Raw genomic sequence first — 16714 nt, forward strand, 5'->3', positions numbered from 1 at the left:
TCTCACGACCCTGAGATCACGACCCGAGCTTGAAACCAAGAGTTGGATGCTTAACTGACTGAGCCACCCAGGTGCCCCAGGATTCATAATTTTTATTAATATTCATGCTTACTTTCTATTTGAACATTTAAAAAACATTCTTGAAAGTAGAGAAGTACGAGGAGCCCCCATGGACCCAGCCTTAGTGTTATCAACTGTACACAGCTAATCTCGAATCCCTGAATGTCCTCCCCTTATTTGCTTCCTGGGGGATTACAAAGCAAATCCTTGGCATCATATCATTTTACACATAAATACCTAGGTTTCTGGTTGAATAGCTCTCCCACCAGCCCCTTTTTTTCCTCTTATACCATTTTTTGTGGAAGAAACCAGATCATGGCCCACACTTGGGATTGGGCCAATTGTTCCCTATAAATTGGTAGTTAAATCTAGATGGAGAACCTGATAAGGTTCAGGTTTAGGATCAAGTTTAGATCTTCTGACAGGAGTAGCCTAAATATTTTTCTTTTCAAAAAATTAGAATAGCAAATACTAAGTAGTCTGTTACGTACTAGGCACTGCTCCGGGCTCTTGATGTGTGTGGGCGAGCTCATTGAATCCTGCTAACAATCCAGATTATGCGGTGGCTCTATTCCTGTCCCCATTTTATGGATGAAGAAACTGAGGCACAGAGAAGCTGAATGCCTTGCCCCAGCTCACAAAACTAGGATGTGACAGAGCTGGTTTGGAATGCTGGTTCTCAATGTCCTGCCACTTTGTGACCTACTTTCCGTTTCACTTAGCAGAACAGCAGAGTGTTTCCCCATGACAGGCAAATATTCTTCAAGGTGACTTCAAGAGGTCCTGTGGAATCCCTTATATGAGGATTTGTTACTCAATCCTTATTTGTTGGACGCTGGGGTTATTGCTGTTTGTCACTGTGACATGGTGTTGAGTGTCCATCTAGGCTTTAATTTTTAAAAAAACTTTTCAGCCATTTTCTTAATTGCTTTCCTTTCTTGCCCCATTCCTTCTCTTGGGGGATCTGCTGTCAGCTGTAGGCACCCTCGGCACGCCATTTAGATCTTTTCCTTGGCCCCCACGGATTCCCTCCTCCAGGTGTGGGATGGGCGTGGGACAACATTCGGACCTTGGTTTCCAACCTTGCGCCATCCGTGCTGGGCCATTGAGTAAGGAGAGGTGGCTGCCAGGATCAGGAACCAAAGAGTGCCTCTGCGTCAGAGGTTTAGGAAGGAAGGGTTGGTGCCGAAGAGGGAAGCAGACCCCACATGTCCCCATCCCCTCTGCCAGCCACCCCCACCCTGTGCTCTTCCCACATGTACTGGGGCCTAGATTTCTGTCCCCGGAGGATGCTACCTGGGCTCAGCATTGGTGCTGGGTGGCTGGATGACATGGGCCTAGTCAGCTTCCTTCCGCCCCCCTCACTGCTGTCTGCGTCTGCCCTCCTCTGCCCTCCCGTCTGTTTCTAAGAAAGTCAGCCCTTCCTCGTCCCGCTCTGGCTGGCTCCCGGCTTGTGCCCTCAGGCCTCCCACCCTCAGTGTTCTCCTCTTGTCCTGTGCCTTTTAGAATCTCCCGGCTGCATCCTTTTTCTTGGCTTACAGAAGACTCAGAGCTCCTGTGCTTTTAGGAACCAGAATCCCAGCCAGACCACTGTTTCTGCTCCCTGCTGTTTCTCCTGCTTACTGTTGTGTGGTTGATAGTGAGCTTGGGCTTCTCACCAGTCTGGGCTCACATCTGAGTTCTCCTGCGGCCCCTCTCTGTGACCTCACCTTGGTCATTTCCCCTCATCTGCAGAATGGACATAATGGCAAAGATGGAGAGAATGAAAGGTAACCAGTCCTGCACAAGGCTTGGCAGGATAAATGGCAGGCAGACACCACTCCCCTTCTCCCCAAGGGAAACCTTGAAACACCCCCCACTGAGAGCAGGGTATATCTGTGTGTATGGATCTCTTTGGGCCTTTTGCCACCTCTCCCCAGTCCACCTCTCCAACTTTCATTATGTCGATTGGGATGAAAACAATCCCCACATCTTTTTATTGAGCACCTACCATGGGTCAGGCACTCGGCTGAGTTCTTGGTGTCCCATGACACCCACCCACACACCTGTACTGCTGGGCGCCTTGCATCCACACTCGGGGACCCGTGACTCTTCTGGCTTTTTTTTTTTTTTTAAGTGGGCTCAGTGCTCAGTGTGGAGCCCAACACGGGGCTTGAACCCACAACCCTGAGATCAAGACCCGAGCTGAGATCAAGAGTCGTACTCTGAGCTGACTGAGCCACCCAGACGCCCCCGTTCTGGTTTTTTGAACACTATCCCCATTCTCTTCTCTTCCAATTGCTTCATGTCCGAAGAAGGCAAATCTTTTCTTCACATTAGCATTTTGATTTTAAATCCTGTTTTCTATGATTAAAGAATTCTAGAATGGTTCTGAAGGTCGTCCAGCCCCGCCCACAAGTCCCATTTCTCATGTAGTCATGGTTACCATTTTCTTGTGTCTGATACAGAAAATTTTAACCCAAATACAATCATCTCTAAAAAGCTTCCCTCCCGTTGGCTCCAAAGCATTAGCCATCATTCCCACCTGCCTGCCATGTGTGGTTTTGGACTTTTTATTTATTTTATTTTATTTTTTATTTTATTTTATTTTTATTTTTATTTTTTAAAAATATTTATTTATTTGACAGAGACATAGCGAGAGCAGGAAAACAAGCAGAGGGAGTGGGAGAGGGAGAAGCAGGCTTCCCGCCGAGCAGGGAGCCTGACGTGGGGCTCGATCCCAGGACCCTGGGATCATGACCTGAGCCGAAGGCAGACGCTTAAAGACTGAGCCACCCAGGTGCCCCTAGAACATGTTTAATACCTGGCAAGATGAGCTGGTTTTTCTCCCCCTTCTTTCTTGAGGTGGTTTTCTTGTCTCTAAAGCTCAGTTTGGGGGTTTCATCTCCAGGGCTTTCCTCTGTACCCCACCTCACACCAGGCCGGGTGTCACCCCTCCTTCCTCCAGACATTTCTGTTGCTTTTCAGGACTGCTCTGTGTTCATGTTCTCTGCGTTTCTGAGGAAACGGTCCGGCTTGTGGCCCTGTCTGAGTGACCTATGGGACAGGGTCCATGGTGGGCATCCAGGCACCTTGGCCCGCCTGGCACTGCCCCTGCCCTGACTGACTGTCTCCGCAGGCTACATCGGCGTGGTAAACCGCAGCCAGAAGGACATTGAGGGCAAGAAGGACATCCGCGCGGCGCTGGCGGCCGAGAGAAAGTTCTTCCTCTCCCACCCGGCCTACCGGCACATGGCCGACCGCATGGGCACTCCACACCTGCAGAAGACCCTGAATCAGGTACGGCCAGGGTTTTGTGCAGGTGCAGTCCGCTATGCTGCTGGCTGTGGTCCAGAGCAACATGGGTCCCAACCACATTTGATTCAGGGCCTGACGAAGGGGGGTGTTCCGTGAGTCTCTAGCGGCACTATTATCACCATTGCTGTTATTGTTGCTTTTATTTTAATTACAATTAAATACTTGGAATTATCTAATCAACATACCCAGAGGTTTGCATACAGTTCCTGGCGTCGGTGACCTGGTGACAATGGCCCAGCCCGCACCAAGGCAGGGTGCCCGGGAGCGCTGGACAGGACCTCAGCTGGAGGACTGTGGGGCCTGAGCCCTGCAGGGGCCAAAGCCCAGCCCCACCTCTGACCGGGTGGCCCAGCCTGTCCGAGCCCCCGTCCCCTGGGTGTCAGCTGGAAACCATCACCGGCCGCTCTTTCTGTACTGGGAACGTATTCTCAGCATTCGAAAACCAAGAGCATGCTGTGAGGCGCCACCGTCTGCCCCCCCTCCCACCCGCAGGGCCCACTGTCAACCTGGCCTGCACTTCTTTCTGTCCATAGAAGCAAAAAGGACTTTCAAGAATCATAGTTCTCCCTTTCTTAGCGTAAAGGATGACGTAGTCGTGGATGCCTCTTCCCCCCGCCCACCCCGCCCCGCTTTTGGGTTTTTCTGCTCAGTGCTATCTCCTGGAGCACTGGCCGTGCCGAAAAGTACCCTTCCTCGTTCTTTCTTGTGGCTGTGTCGTGGTCTCTGAACGCACGGGCCGCAGGCTGTCCTGCCAGTCTCTCTTTGGAGAGCAACCACGAAGGTGGCCGTTAATGTGAATACCATCGTACGGCTCGTGTGTGGATTTCTCTGGAGAGTAAAATTCCTGATGGGGGATTACATAGGCACGCTGTAACAGGCTGTGTCTGTCCTTAGGGTTGGTCCTGGTTTGTCCACCCAGGGTTGCAAGATGTGCCCTTTGGATACTTGATGGCAGCTTCCCGGAAGGGGGAGGAACTGAGAGCCACAGTCAGGCAGGCGGTGGGGGCACAGTGGCAACACCCGAGTGGGGCTGTGTCCTCAGGGAAGGCATATTTCTAATGTGGGGGCGCAGCCTCGGAGCACGTCCCCAGATGAAGGCACGATCAGGGCTGAGGGAGCAATGGGGGCCAGGAAGAGCCAGTGCAGAACAGGAAGGCAGAGGGGGCAGCTGAAGGGAGCAAAGGGGATGGAATGTGTCCAGTGGGAGGAAGCAGTTGGTCTGGGCGAAGAAGGGAGAAGAAGGGAAGTAAAATGCCCCGCAGGTGGTGGAGGCCTCTGCTAAGGGCTGGCACGCAGGCGGGGGGCCTGGCTGGCCTCCGGAGGGCCTGGCTCTGCATCGTGGCACTTCCTGGAGCTGTGCCCACCCCCGCCCCACATTTCCCCGTGAGCACAACGGGGCTGCTCTTGTGCTCTAGGATGCTATCAGACACTGGGGTGAAGGTCTGCAGAGTGTGTAGCCTCCATGCCCCCCCCTTAAAGGCCTGCGGCTCCCACAGAGGGATCTGGGACGAGCTGCTGGGGCGGGGCCCCCAGCCACAGAGGACTTCAGCGGGGCCATCAGATTCATAAGCACAGAGTGTGGTGAGCTGGAGCGTGAGGCTCCCTCACACTTTTTTTGTAGCTTGAGGATGGATGCTAGTAAATTGTTGTCTGTTGTGGGAAAGATGGCGGCAAGTGCTTCTTTGCACTTTTAGGGTATTAGCTGCTTTTATGCTTTTGTTTTGTTCCCTCCCTTCCTCCCTCTCTCCCTTTCTGTCTCTCTTTCTCTCTATTAAAATAAAAAATAAAGTCATACAGCCCAAATATAGTGACTATCCCGTTTCTTCCCATGTGGTGCTGGGTCCTTTCCCCAGCGGGGGCCGGTGTCACCACTGACTGGGCTACCTTCTAGCGACGCTAAGGGCCCGGAGAGACCGCTGTGTCTGCAACACCCCCATCACTGCCTCCCTCTCCCTCCTCCCCTCCCTCTCCCCTTTCTTTCCCTTGCCTTCCCTTCCTTCTTTCCCTCCCTTAACAGCAGTATATTTTCTGTCCTCTCTCACGTTTTCCCTCACCACCCATCCTGAGGCTTATGCTGTAACGTTTTCTGCAGCGCTGCTTCCTCTTACAATTTGTGAGCAGTTAACAAATCCCCGTGATTCCGAAGCAGAAGAGGCGAGGAGAAGGGGCCACAGGGAGAGGCCCCCTTTCTATCCGCCTGCCCCACTCCAGCCCTGCTTCCGCTTTTGCTTCCCGTGGAGCTTCCTTCTCTCTGTTCGGGCAGCTAAAACTACCTTCCTCATTTTCCCTGTCTCTCACAAGAAGGAAGCACATGATGTTACGTTCCTTTCACTGGGGAGCTGTTTCCATCTTAGTTTATAGGGCCTGTCCCCGCGTCTCTCTGTCTGCCTGGTGTTCCATGGCCCACGTGGACCGTCACCCACCAGCCAGTCCTTCAGTGCGTGGGTCCTCGGGTGGCCTCCTGGGCCTCTCACCGGAGCACTTGTGGGGGGCTGTTGCTGGTCGGCACACGTGTCGTGTGGACCCTGCGGTGTGGACAGCCTGGTTAGCTGCCCAACGGGGGGCCACCTCTCCTTGTCCCACGCGCTAGTGTGACTCCAGCCGGAGCGTTCCCTTGCTTTCTCCTGAGGCTGGGTGGTGTACTGGGCTCAGCGGGGCATCTCGGCATCGGTCCTTGGCAGGTGCCACAGGCCAGCCCCTTCCCGGCATCCCACCTGTCCTGACCTCTGACCTCTGGCCTCTCTCCCTCCCCCAGCAACTGACCAACCACATCAGGGAGTCGCTGCCAGCCCTGCGGAGCAAGCTGCAGAGCCAGCTGCTATCCCTGGAGAAGGAGGTGGAGGAGTATAAGAACTTCCGGCCCGATGACCCCACCCGCAAAACCAAAGCCTTGCTGCAGTACGTGCTCCCCCCTGCCCCCAAGCCTCCCAGCCTGGCTCATGGGGGCCTCCGCCCAGCCACAGGGTCCCAGGTCCAGGCTGGGTGCCGGTCGTCAGTTGTCCATCTCTTCACTTAGTGTAACATTTGTGGAGAGCCTCCTATGTGCCAGGCCCTGTCCTGAGCCCTGGGGTTGCCACAGTGAATGGGGCAGACAGCCATCCCTGCCCCGTGTGCTTAGGACGGGGATGGGGGAGGGATGGGACAGAAAATAAGTAAACAGGAAAACATGTCGTGCATTAAATGGTGAAATATTAATGTGGGGAAGGGGCTAGGGTGCCGGGATGGGCCTGGGGCTGCCATTTAAAGCAGTGGTCAAGAAGGCTGCGCTGAGACAGTGAGAGTCAGGAAAAGACCTGGAGAGGTCAGGGATGGGGGCCTGGCCAGTGCAAAGGCCCTGAGGCAGGACTGTGCCCTGCAGTGTTGGAGGAGGCTGTATGACAGAACAGAATGAGTGAGGGGCGAAGTGGAAGAGGGAAGGGGACGGGTCAGAGCATTCAGGTCTTTGTGGGCCACAGGGAGGAATGAGGCTTTTGCTCCAAGTAAGGTGGGAGCCATGGAGGGTTCTGAGCAGAGGAGGGATGGCCTGATTCAGGTATCATAGGCGCCCTCTGGTGGCTATGGGGAGGACAGACATGGGGGACTGGGGTGGGAGCTTGGCCCTGGGTCAGCTCTTTCTGCTCTGTCCTTGGAATTCTCACTCGGACCCTGAGTCAGTGCTCACTGTCCCAGCTCAGAGTTGTGGGGGACTCTTCACAGCCGTTCTGCTAGGAGGCAGGGGAGTAGGTGTGCCCCACGATCCCAGGCGTGCGCTCTCTCTCTCTCTCTCTCTCTCTCTCTCTTTCTCTTTCTCTCTTTCTCTCTCTCTCTCAAGGCTTCTCTTGCCTCTTTATTCCCGGTTTCTGGACTGCCAGGAACCCTGGGCGCTTGGCTAGAGTGGGATCCAGAGACTCCCTGGCAGCTCATAAGGCAGATGGTGCCACCCATGTGGCTCCTCCCCTGGACACACCAGAGGGACACCGCCCGCAATGGCCACCATAACCCTGCTGTCCGTGTCTGTCTGTCCCCCTCCGCACCGCCACTCAGCACTGCATGGTGGAGGGTTCGGGGTGAGAATGCTTTTATGCTCAAACTTAACACTGTTTACTTCTTGTGGGCAAAGAGTTTCTTGGGATCTGAAATCACCCTGTGCCTGCCTTCCCACCGGGTGTTCAGGGAGAACCCCATTCACTGGCAGCCACGCTTGGCTGCCCCGGCATCTTGCAGGCATTGGCCGTGTTTGCACACGAGAGCTGGACATCTCTTTGCTAGCAAACTGTGCTTCGTGCTGTTGGCCCAGTGGGGGCTGGTCCCTCAATTGCAGCAGCTCCCCTTCAGGGCAGACTACATGCAGAACTTGAGAACATCAAGAATTTGGAGCGGGGAGGGCGCCTGGGTGGCTCAGTCGTTAAGCGTCTGTCTTCGGCTCAGGTCATGATCCCAGGGTCCTGGGATCGAGCCCCGCATCGGGCTCCCTGCTTGGCAGGAAGCCTGCTTCTCCCTCTCCCACTCCCCCTGCTTGTGTTCCTTCTCTCACTGTCTCTCTCTCTCTCTGTCAGATAAATAAATAAATAATCTTTAAAAAAAAATTTGGAGGGGGGCAGAGATACAGAAATGATTAAGGCAGACAGTGCAAGAAGCTGGGGAAACAACTAGAAATGCTAAGAAAAACTGAACACTAATAAATACTTTAGTTCTCCACTGCTCACATGGTCACAGTACTAATCAGCGACACTTGGAGACCTTTTTAAGGGCTGGGCTGGGTTCGAAGGGCCCATGTGCGGTATTAACATATTTCATCAATTATGTGAGCACTTTTTAAAAAGAAAAACATTTTAACGTTCCTGAATTCAGAAGTTTGAGGTGAATCACCATTAATTGGCTGCATTTTTTTCTTTTTTGTGGGGGTACAGACTAATAGTGCTCTTTAGGATTGGTGATTTCTTGGAGTTAATAAAATCTAGAAGTTCCTTGAATCCTCACAATGACCCCATGTGGGGACACTGTTAAAATCAACCCACTATGCAGAGGCTCAGAGGCTCAGAGGGGCAAAGACACCTGAATTGTGTGGAGGGGCTACCTTTTCACTTACAGTTCTGCCTGGTCAGGGCAGAGGTTGCTAAGCTGTGACCCCACCCCCCACTCTTACGATTTGCAAAATGGCAGTAAAAACTGCTACCCACCCATCACCGTAATGGGCCTGTAGAGTGGGCCTGGCGTGTTGTGATTGCATGCCATAGGCAGTTCTGTAATTTATTTGTTTTGGTCTACACATACATCTTGCTGCTAAAAAAATGAAAAGGAGCATATAAGCCACGGCTTGACTCAGAGCATGATTCTGGAGCTGTGTCACAACCTTCCCCTCTGACATTCGGGTTCTCTTTTTCCTGGTAGGATGGTCCAGCAGTTTGGGGTGGACTTTGAAAAGAGGATCGAAGGCTCCGGAGACCAAGTGGACACGCTGGAGCTCTCCGGGGGTGCCCGAATCAATCGCATCTTCCATGAGCGGTTTCCCTTTGAGCTGGTGAAGGTAGCACTGCCGGGCTGGGCCCTCCTGACTCTGGTCAGGGCCTCCTCCCAGGCCAGGGGGTCTTGAGCTCCTCCCTCCGGGCTTCTGCCTACTGTGGGCGGAGGTGGTGAAGATGTCACCTTGGGGCTTCCTTCCCTGAGCCGACAGCTTCGAGGTGTGCAGCAGACCCATAGGAAAGTTCCATTTTTGCCCTCTGATGAAAACCAATACACATTCTTTGCAAAATACATAGAAATCATAGGTCAGTTCTCATGTGAAAATGTCCTCGTGGTGAAGGGGAAAAAAGGCAGGTTAAGGAGCCAACACGTATAGCGTAGCGTATAGATAATATTTACAACATCCTTCCACATGAAGGCTGTGTCTCGATGTGTGTCTTTGCATAGACAGATCTGCAAGAATACTCAAAAATGTCAGTTCTGGGATTTGAGATTTTTCTTGTTAATTTGCTTGAAGTTTTACACTTTTCATACATCATTTTTATGAAAACGAGTAAAATTATTTTCAATAAAAAATCAAAAGCTAAAGGGATGAAAACACCCGTAATCCTAGCATCTGCAGACAACTCCCGTTAGCATCTCGGTGTTTGCCCTTTCAGGATTATTTCTGTGCAAATGGGTAAGTCCCCAGCATACACACAACACAGCACATCTGCTCACTCATACTTGAAAAACAATTTATGTGTTTCTGTATCCTGCTTTTTTCATATGGTGGCCATCTTTCCAAACCAATCATTTACATTTCATGCATTGCTAATGGCAAGAGAATATCTTATGGATGTCCCATCATACATTGAACCAGTCTCCCATTATTAGACATTTAAGTTGTTTTCACATTTTTTAGCAGTTATGAATAGTTCTATGAACATAACTAATTCTTATGAATTCCTCGATGTAGGGTTTCTAGACCGTTTAAAACTGCCTGAAAGTATAGTTATGTGTTTGGAGGTCCTTGATTGCCACTGCCAAACAGTCCATAAAAAAGTTTATGTGAATTCACGTTCCCTCTGAGAGAGAGTGAGAGTGTTCATTTCAAACCATCCTCGCTGAAATTGGGTTTTAATGTTTTTAAAAATTTTGGCCAGTGAAATAGTCTGCCATGTGAAAACAACCACACACAGGACATATGCTCCCCAAATACACACCCTTTGTGGGGGTGATGCAGGTACCACTTTGCATGTGAGTGATTTGTCTGCTCTCAGATGGAGTTTGACGAGAAGGATTTACGGCGCGAGATCAGCTACGCCATTAAGAACATCCATGGAGTCAGGCAAGTTCCAAGGGGAGAGCTGCCATGTTCCCTTCACCTCCGCGGCGCCACTCTCCAGCCAGTTGGTCTCCCATCCCTCCAGGTGCCCTGAGTGTGAGGCCTGGAGAGGGCTCCTGGGTGGTTTTCGGTAGCTTTAAGTCTCTCCCTGTGGGCCTCCAAGGGCACTCGAGGGCGGGTGTGCCGTGTTGTGTGGATCTGTTGAGGCCACAGGGCTGCTTGCCGCCCTTGGGTTAAATGTAGGTTAAACTGCCCAGTCAGTTGGTGTGAGCCCAGCTGAGAAAGCTCACTGTAGCTTTGCCCCCGGGGGGTTGCGGGGAGCCAGAGCTGAGTCACGATTACAGGAACCCAGCATGCGTCCCCATCACGGGTCCCCCGTGAGACTCCTAGGTCCCCTCTGTTATCTTACAAAAGTAGTCACTCTGGTTGTCCAATCTTCCATCAACCCTGGGGTCCTCGGGTCATCCTGTGGGTTTCCAGGCAGTGGATGCAGGCATCCGACCCCCAGACCTTGACTCAGTCTCGGGGCCCTGGCCCGTGCCTATGAAATTGCTGACCGTGCTTTGTTTCTCTCTGACTTATCTCCCCTACCCCCGGGTACGGATGGTTTTAGGACCGGGCTCTTCACCCCGGACTTGGCATTCGAGGCCATTGTGAAAAAGCAGGTCGTCAAGCTGAAAGAGCCCTGTCTGAAATGTGTCGACCTGGTTATCCAGGAGCTAATCAATACAGTTAGGCAGTGTACCAGTAAGGTATTGGGCCCTTGGCAGGGTGACTCCTGGCCTTGGAAGCGGGGGTATGGGGGTTTGGTATCAGGCTCCCAGTGCTGCTCCAGCCTTTGCCCTTCCCCCCCCCCCCAGATTGCCTCAGTTTCCAAGAATGTGGCCTTCTCCCTGGGGCTCGGGCGGCGGCGTTGGCCTGGGCGCAATGTCCGGGAGGGAGGGGGGTGCGCCAAGCCTCCAGAACTGGCCTGACTGGTGGGCAGGGCTCCCTGGGACCCTGATACCAAGCCTAGCATGTGTCTGATGGACGTGGGGGTTTCGTTGGGCTGTCGCTTTGCTGCCTTCTGGGAAGCAGAGAGGGACCCCGCGTCAGCTGTTGGAGGCCAAGCTCCCTGAATCCCCCCCAAGCCGTCACCCCTTCTTAATGAATGCCTGGCACCCTCAGGCTTTTCTGGAGCCAGCCACTTCTCTGTCCTCAAGGCACTAAGAGAGGTCCGAATGCTGACAGCAGACTGAGTGGGTGCCCAGCCCAGCAAAGCTGGCTCCGCTCCTTGATGCCTCCACCAGGAGCCCTGGCTCCCTCCGGGCGTGGAGCTCTCCCCCCAGGCAGCACGTCCTCCCAGCCACTAGGCCCCAGGCACCCGTGTGCTGGTGTTCACGGGCCACCATCTCTGGCCGGCGGGATGTGCTGGGCTCCCCCGCAGTCCTGGTTCCCGGGGCAGCACGCTTTGGCCGGACAGCTGAAGTCCTTCCCAGCGGGCGGTTTATGCTTGCACGTCCGCAGAAGCCCCAGAGCCCTGGGTCGGTCTCCTAAGGCAGGGAAACTCTGCTTGAGCCTTCTGTCTCAGTCTGGAAAAGCCCACATTTGCTTCTTAAGCTTCTTCGATTAGAAAAGGGAGAGAGAGAAAAACCTAGATGGGGTGGAGATTATTGTCCTAGAGTCCACTGTCACAGGTGTGAAAATTCGAGGGCTTCACGTTCCCTTTGCCGTCCGAATGGTGATACTGACCCCCTAGCCCCGCCCCGGCCCCAGCCTCCCCTCCGACCCAGGACTCCTCCTTGATCCGAAGCAGCTTCCGGGGCAAATGCGGGCACAGGCTCCTACTTGCATGTCACTAACCAGCTGACTCTCCTTTCTTCTCTCTCTGTCTCCCATCCCACGTGTGTGGCCTGCACTGTCCCTGGGTGTCTTTCTACCTCATCCCGCCCTCCGCATGACCCAGGACGGGGCTCTTCACCCCCGACATGGCCTTTGAAGCCATTGTGAAAAAACAGATTGTAAAGCTTAAAGAGCCGAGTTTGAAGTGTGTTGATCTCGTGGTCTCAGAGCTGGCCACGGTCATTAAAAAGTGTGCCGAGAAGGTAACCGAAGGTTTTGTTGTCACCTGCGCATTTGTCCCACATCTCCTCTCCCCCCATGTTAGTCTCCACCTGTGCATCTGGAAAGTCTGCCTCAGCAGGCACCCCCTTCCGTGGGCCACCTTTTGCTTGGCAACATCTCAACTTTGCCTGGCAGGCAAGAGGGGGGAGTCGCAGTGCCTGGGTGTTCCACGTTTCCAGTTTGGGCTCTGATGGGGACAGGAGGCCTGGGGTGTTGCCAGGGACGGTCACCAAGCAGGCAGTGGGGACAAGAGGCAGTGCCTGTTCCTGGAACCCCTAATTAGAGGAGGAGGGTCTCCACCCGTCACCCAGTGTGAACTGTGATTGGCGCGTGGATCTGCGAGTTCACGTGTTATGGGGCATTTCAGAGGCTTTCCACTAGTGACTTTAACCGTCTGCTCAGTTTTCCCCAACACGCGGACTTAACCCAGACCTCGGAGGGTGGGCTTCTCTTTGCGTTTGGTTCAGTTAGGATCGGGGAAGAGCCTTCTGTAAGGGGGTCCCTCTGAGGTAGATGGCCCAGATGCCACTCCCGTCATCTTAGAACAGGCGCTACTCACTCACGAGCTGGGCGAGAGTTCCCGCCCCACTGGCCCGCTGGCCCTGATTAGGCTTGGTGTCCTTGCTCTCACCCCTTGCTGGGCGGAGGGGGTGGCCGTCACTCTCGGGCAGTAGACACACACCACCCACTTTCCCTTGCCACTTTCCACCTTCAAATCCACTCTCAAGAAGCATCTCTGCTCGTGCGTGGGCGCCCTGTCACTCTGGCACACCGTGGCCCCACCGTCCCCTTCTTGTCTCCCAGCTAGGGCAGCTAGGAGACAGGAGTGCGGTGGGGACTCGGTAGGCCCGCCCCTGGTCACTCCCCTTCCCCCGTGTTCTCTCTGTGGTTCATGTTGTTTCCTGTGCCACGAGGACTCAACCAATGCCACCACCCCCCCCCCGGCCCCCCAGCTCAGCTCCTACCCCCGCTTGCGAGAAGAGACGGAGCGAATCGTCACTACCTACATCCGGGAACGGGAGGGGAGAACCAAGGACCAGGTAATTGGCTTTTTGTTTGATTTTTCGGGTATAATTTATGTGTGTAGTTTTTTGTTTTTTAAGATTTTATTTATTTATTTATTTATTAATGATTTTATTTATTTATTTATTAATGATTTTATTTATTTATTTGAGAGAGAGAGAATGAGAGATAGCACGAGAGGGAAGAGGGTCAGAGGGAGAAGCAGACTCCCTGCTGAGCAGGGAGCCCGATGCGGGACTCGATCCCGGGACTCCAGCCAGGATCATCACCTGAGCTGAAGGCAGTCGCTTAACCAACTGAGCCACCCAGGCGCCCTGTGTGTAGTTTTTTTTTTATGTGCTTAAATCTTGAGCATACATTACCTTGAATAATGACAGATGCGTAAAGCAAGGTGACCCCCACCTCTGTGACCCTCAAAATTCCTGTCCTTTGCCCCAACCCTAACCCCCAGGCCCTGGCAATGACTGGTCTGCTCCCTTGTCCAGAATGTCACTTAAATGGACCCCTGTAGTATGTAGCATCTTGGGTCTACCCTCCCTCACTCAGCATGGAGCGTTCAGGATTCATCCCTGTTGTACGGGGTGTTTGCGAAGGTTGTTGCTGTTGATTGCTCAGTGGTGTCCCGGGTGTGTGTGGACCGCAGCTTATTTATCCATTCGCCCAGCAGAGGATGTGTGGGTGCTTTTTAGGTATTAACAGTTTTCTTGTGGAGACCGTCCAGGCACACACAAAGATGGAGAGTGGGGCCGGTCCCCACACCTCTGCGGCACGGGTCTCACCGGTCACGTGCCGAGTGAGCCCACGGCTGCCCTTTCGTCTCCGTAGGGCCCACGGCTGGTCTCAGTCCCTCCCCCGTGACCTCTTGGCAGGTGTTTGTTCAAACCAGAACAGGCCCCCGTGTTGTATTCAGTTGTGATGCCACCCCGTGTCACCCATCAGTGGAGCAGGACATGGCTCATTTGTCTTTCAGAGGGTCCCCCAGTCAACCTGCGCTCCAGCCCATGTGGCTTCTGTAGCCCGGAAGTTGTACCAAAAGCTTGAAAGATTCCAGTTTGTTTTGTTGTCGTCAGGGATGTGGCTGTCCTTTTGCCACGCCAGAGTGCCTGGTTGTCCCACTGCCAGCACCTCTGGGCACTGGCCCAGGGCTCTGGCTCATTGAGCTCAGGCTTATAAAACCAGCAACCGTGGCTCCCATGCACAGAGCCCCCCAGCATTTTCCAGCAACCGCACAAGGTCCAAGTGCCTGGCATGTTTCACGCTTGAGTGCTCAGAGGCACAGTGAAATTACAGGAAGGGGCAGGGTGTTGTGTAAAGGCCTGTCCCTTAGCTGAGATGACCTCCTGACTGGCTCCTAGCTGCCTGGGTTTGTGTGTCCCATTCTCATGCCCTCACCTGGCCAAATTGCCTTCGCTGGGCTTTTGTTTGTTTCTTTTTTGTTTGTTTTCTTAAGATTTTATTTATCTGACACAGAGAGCACACAAGCAGGGGGAGCGGCAGGGGGAGCGGCAGGCAGGGGAGAAGCAGGCTCCCCGCTGAGCAAGGAGCCCGATGCGGGGCTCGATCCCAGGACCTTGGGATCATGACCTGAGCCGAAGGCAGATGCTTAACTGACTGAGCCACTCAGGCGCCCCTGCCTTTGCTGTTTTAATGCAGCACTTAACAACACGCCAGGCGCTACTCTAAACATGCTGTGAATTATTTAACCCCATGCAGCCGGGCCTCTTGTTGCCCCTTTCCGTACTGTTCCGTAACCTGTGGCCAAGGGTCACACCACCAGGCAGGGCCTGAGCGAGACTGCAGCCCAGGTGGTCAGCCCCAGAGGCCGTGCCTGCACCCACCACACGGCTGCCTCACTTTGCTCTGTTGGCCCAGTCTTTCTTTCTTGTGAGGCCCTGAAGTTTCAAAGTACCCATGCCCCCTTCCCTCTGCAGATGTACCCCAAGGTATGTATGTGTGTTCCCAGGTCTCCTGCCAGGGAAGCAGTATGGTTCCAGCCCCCCCTGCTGGTGGGTGTGGGAAGGGCTCCCACCATTGCCATCCCCGCCAAGCTCAGCTCGGTGCTCATAGTTAACCCTGCTTTCTTCCAGATTCTCCTTCTGATTGACATCGAGCAGTCCTACATCAACACGAACCACGAGGACTTCATTGGATTTGCCAAGTATGTACTTTTCAGGACAGTGGCCGGTGGGTGGCACCAGTGCCTGCCCTCAGAGCCAGGCCCCAAGGGAGGTGGTCGAGTTGGCTTCCCTCAGCCGACTAGGGCAAGAGGGTCTTTCTGTCGGGGTACTGGGGTGAGACATGGAGCCGCCTGGGGGTATCTGGGCGCTTTCCTGGGCTAACAGCAGCCCCCATCCTCATTGTCCTCAACACACCTCCTGTGCGCCGACCTCTGGTCAGCCGCCTCGGGAAGGGTGAGGCTGGCAGCATGCTTTCCTTCCTGCGTGACTTCTCAGAGCCTTCCATAAACTTTCCCCAGCCTCCCCCATCTGCACTTGGCCCTTTCACGGAGCGTCTCACGGGCTCTGGGCTCCGACTCGGGGCTGCTCTCTGGGAGGTGCTGTCCAGGCCCTCCGTGGCTTCCATCTATACACCGTAGATTCAAAACTGGAACTTTCCATGGCACCTGGACAAGGGGCCAGCGCAGGGATCTCTGATTTGGGCATGATGTAGATGTAAATGCTGGCTGCCTCAAGCATCACTCGCTGACTCCCTCAGCCCCTGGGCCTGCCCTCAGCCAGCTTGGGCGTTATGTAGATTGTTCTGGTGGCTCCTGAAGGTCTTCTTGCCTGAGCCCAGCAGACTCACAGAATCAGCAGTAGCCAGCTTCCTTGCATTCACTTAGCAAGTATTTCTGGTGTGTGTTCTCTGTGCCAGGCTCTGTGACACAGCAGTGAGCAAGCACAGACCCAGGTCCCCACCCTCAGAGGAAGGTCCCGTGCCAGAGACAGACATGCACCAAACCAGTTAAGACACAGTGCCGTCACTGCTGGGGTCAGGGCTGTGTGAGGCTTGTGTTGAGTCCGGAGGGCCACCTTCTGGCCTGGCCTCGGGGTTGCAGGGAGGCTTTCTTGTGGAGAAGTACCTGTTAGAGCCCAGTGTTGGGCTAGCTGTCTGGACAAGAGGATCTTTCGCTCAGGGGTCTCTGTGCTGGACTAAGCACTTCCTGGGTGGAACATTTATAATTGCACTCAACAGAGTTGGTCAGCTGATCTTTGCTGGGCACTTGGTAGGTGAGTGGAAGGAATGAATGAATGGACGAATGAAGGAGGGCATGATCAGAAGCTGCTCCCCATGCCCAGACGAGCCAAGGGCCCCGGTTGGGCCGTCCCTGCTATGGGAGGGCTGGGGGACCATGACCACGGGCCGCACCGCAGGTGCACCCCCTGCGCCTCTTCCCCCAGCAGCCAGGTGTGTGTGGGCTGAAAACGCTGGTCCCCCTCTTTGGTTTGCTGCTGTTTTCCT

At 54.0% G+C, this 16714-nt stretch overlaps 1 protein-coding gene across 8 annotated transcripts in view; it reads left to right on the forward strand.

Moving 5' to 3' along the window:
• Positions 1–16714, forward strand: part of DNM2 (dynamin 2) — an 86394-nt gene that overhangs the window by 48864 nt on the left and 20816 nt on the right. For 4 of the 8 annotated variants that reach the window (XM_027587286.2, XM_027587279.2, XM_027587282.2 and 1 more), the window contains exons 6-12: positions 3179–3339; positions 6113–6255; positions 8728–8863; positions 10062–10129; positions 10740–10878; positions 13183–13269; positions 15340–15410. In XM_027587286.2, the coding sequence (XP_027443087.1) occupies positions 3179–3339; positions 6113–6255; positions 8728–8863; positions 10062–10129; positions 10740–10878; positions 13183–13269; positions 15340–15410 (805 nt within the window). Of the gene's footprint in view, positions 1–3178; positions 3340–6112; positions 6256–8727; positions 8864–10061; positions 10130–10739; positions 10879–12071; positions 12211–13182; positions 13270–15339; positions 15411–16714 lie in introns of all 8 variants that reach the window. The other 4 variants (XM_027587285.2, XM_027587280.2, XM_027587283.2 and 1 more) reach the window with 1 other exon arrangement.

The sequence above is a fragment of the Zalophus californianus genome, chromosome 1 (genome assembly GCF_009762305.2).
Source record: "Zalophus californianus isolate mZalCal1 chromosome 1, mZalCal1.pri.v2, whole genome shotgun sequence".
Lineage (NCBI taxonomy): Eukaryota > Metazoa > Chordata > Mammalia > Carnivora > Otariidae > Zalophus > Zalophus californianus.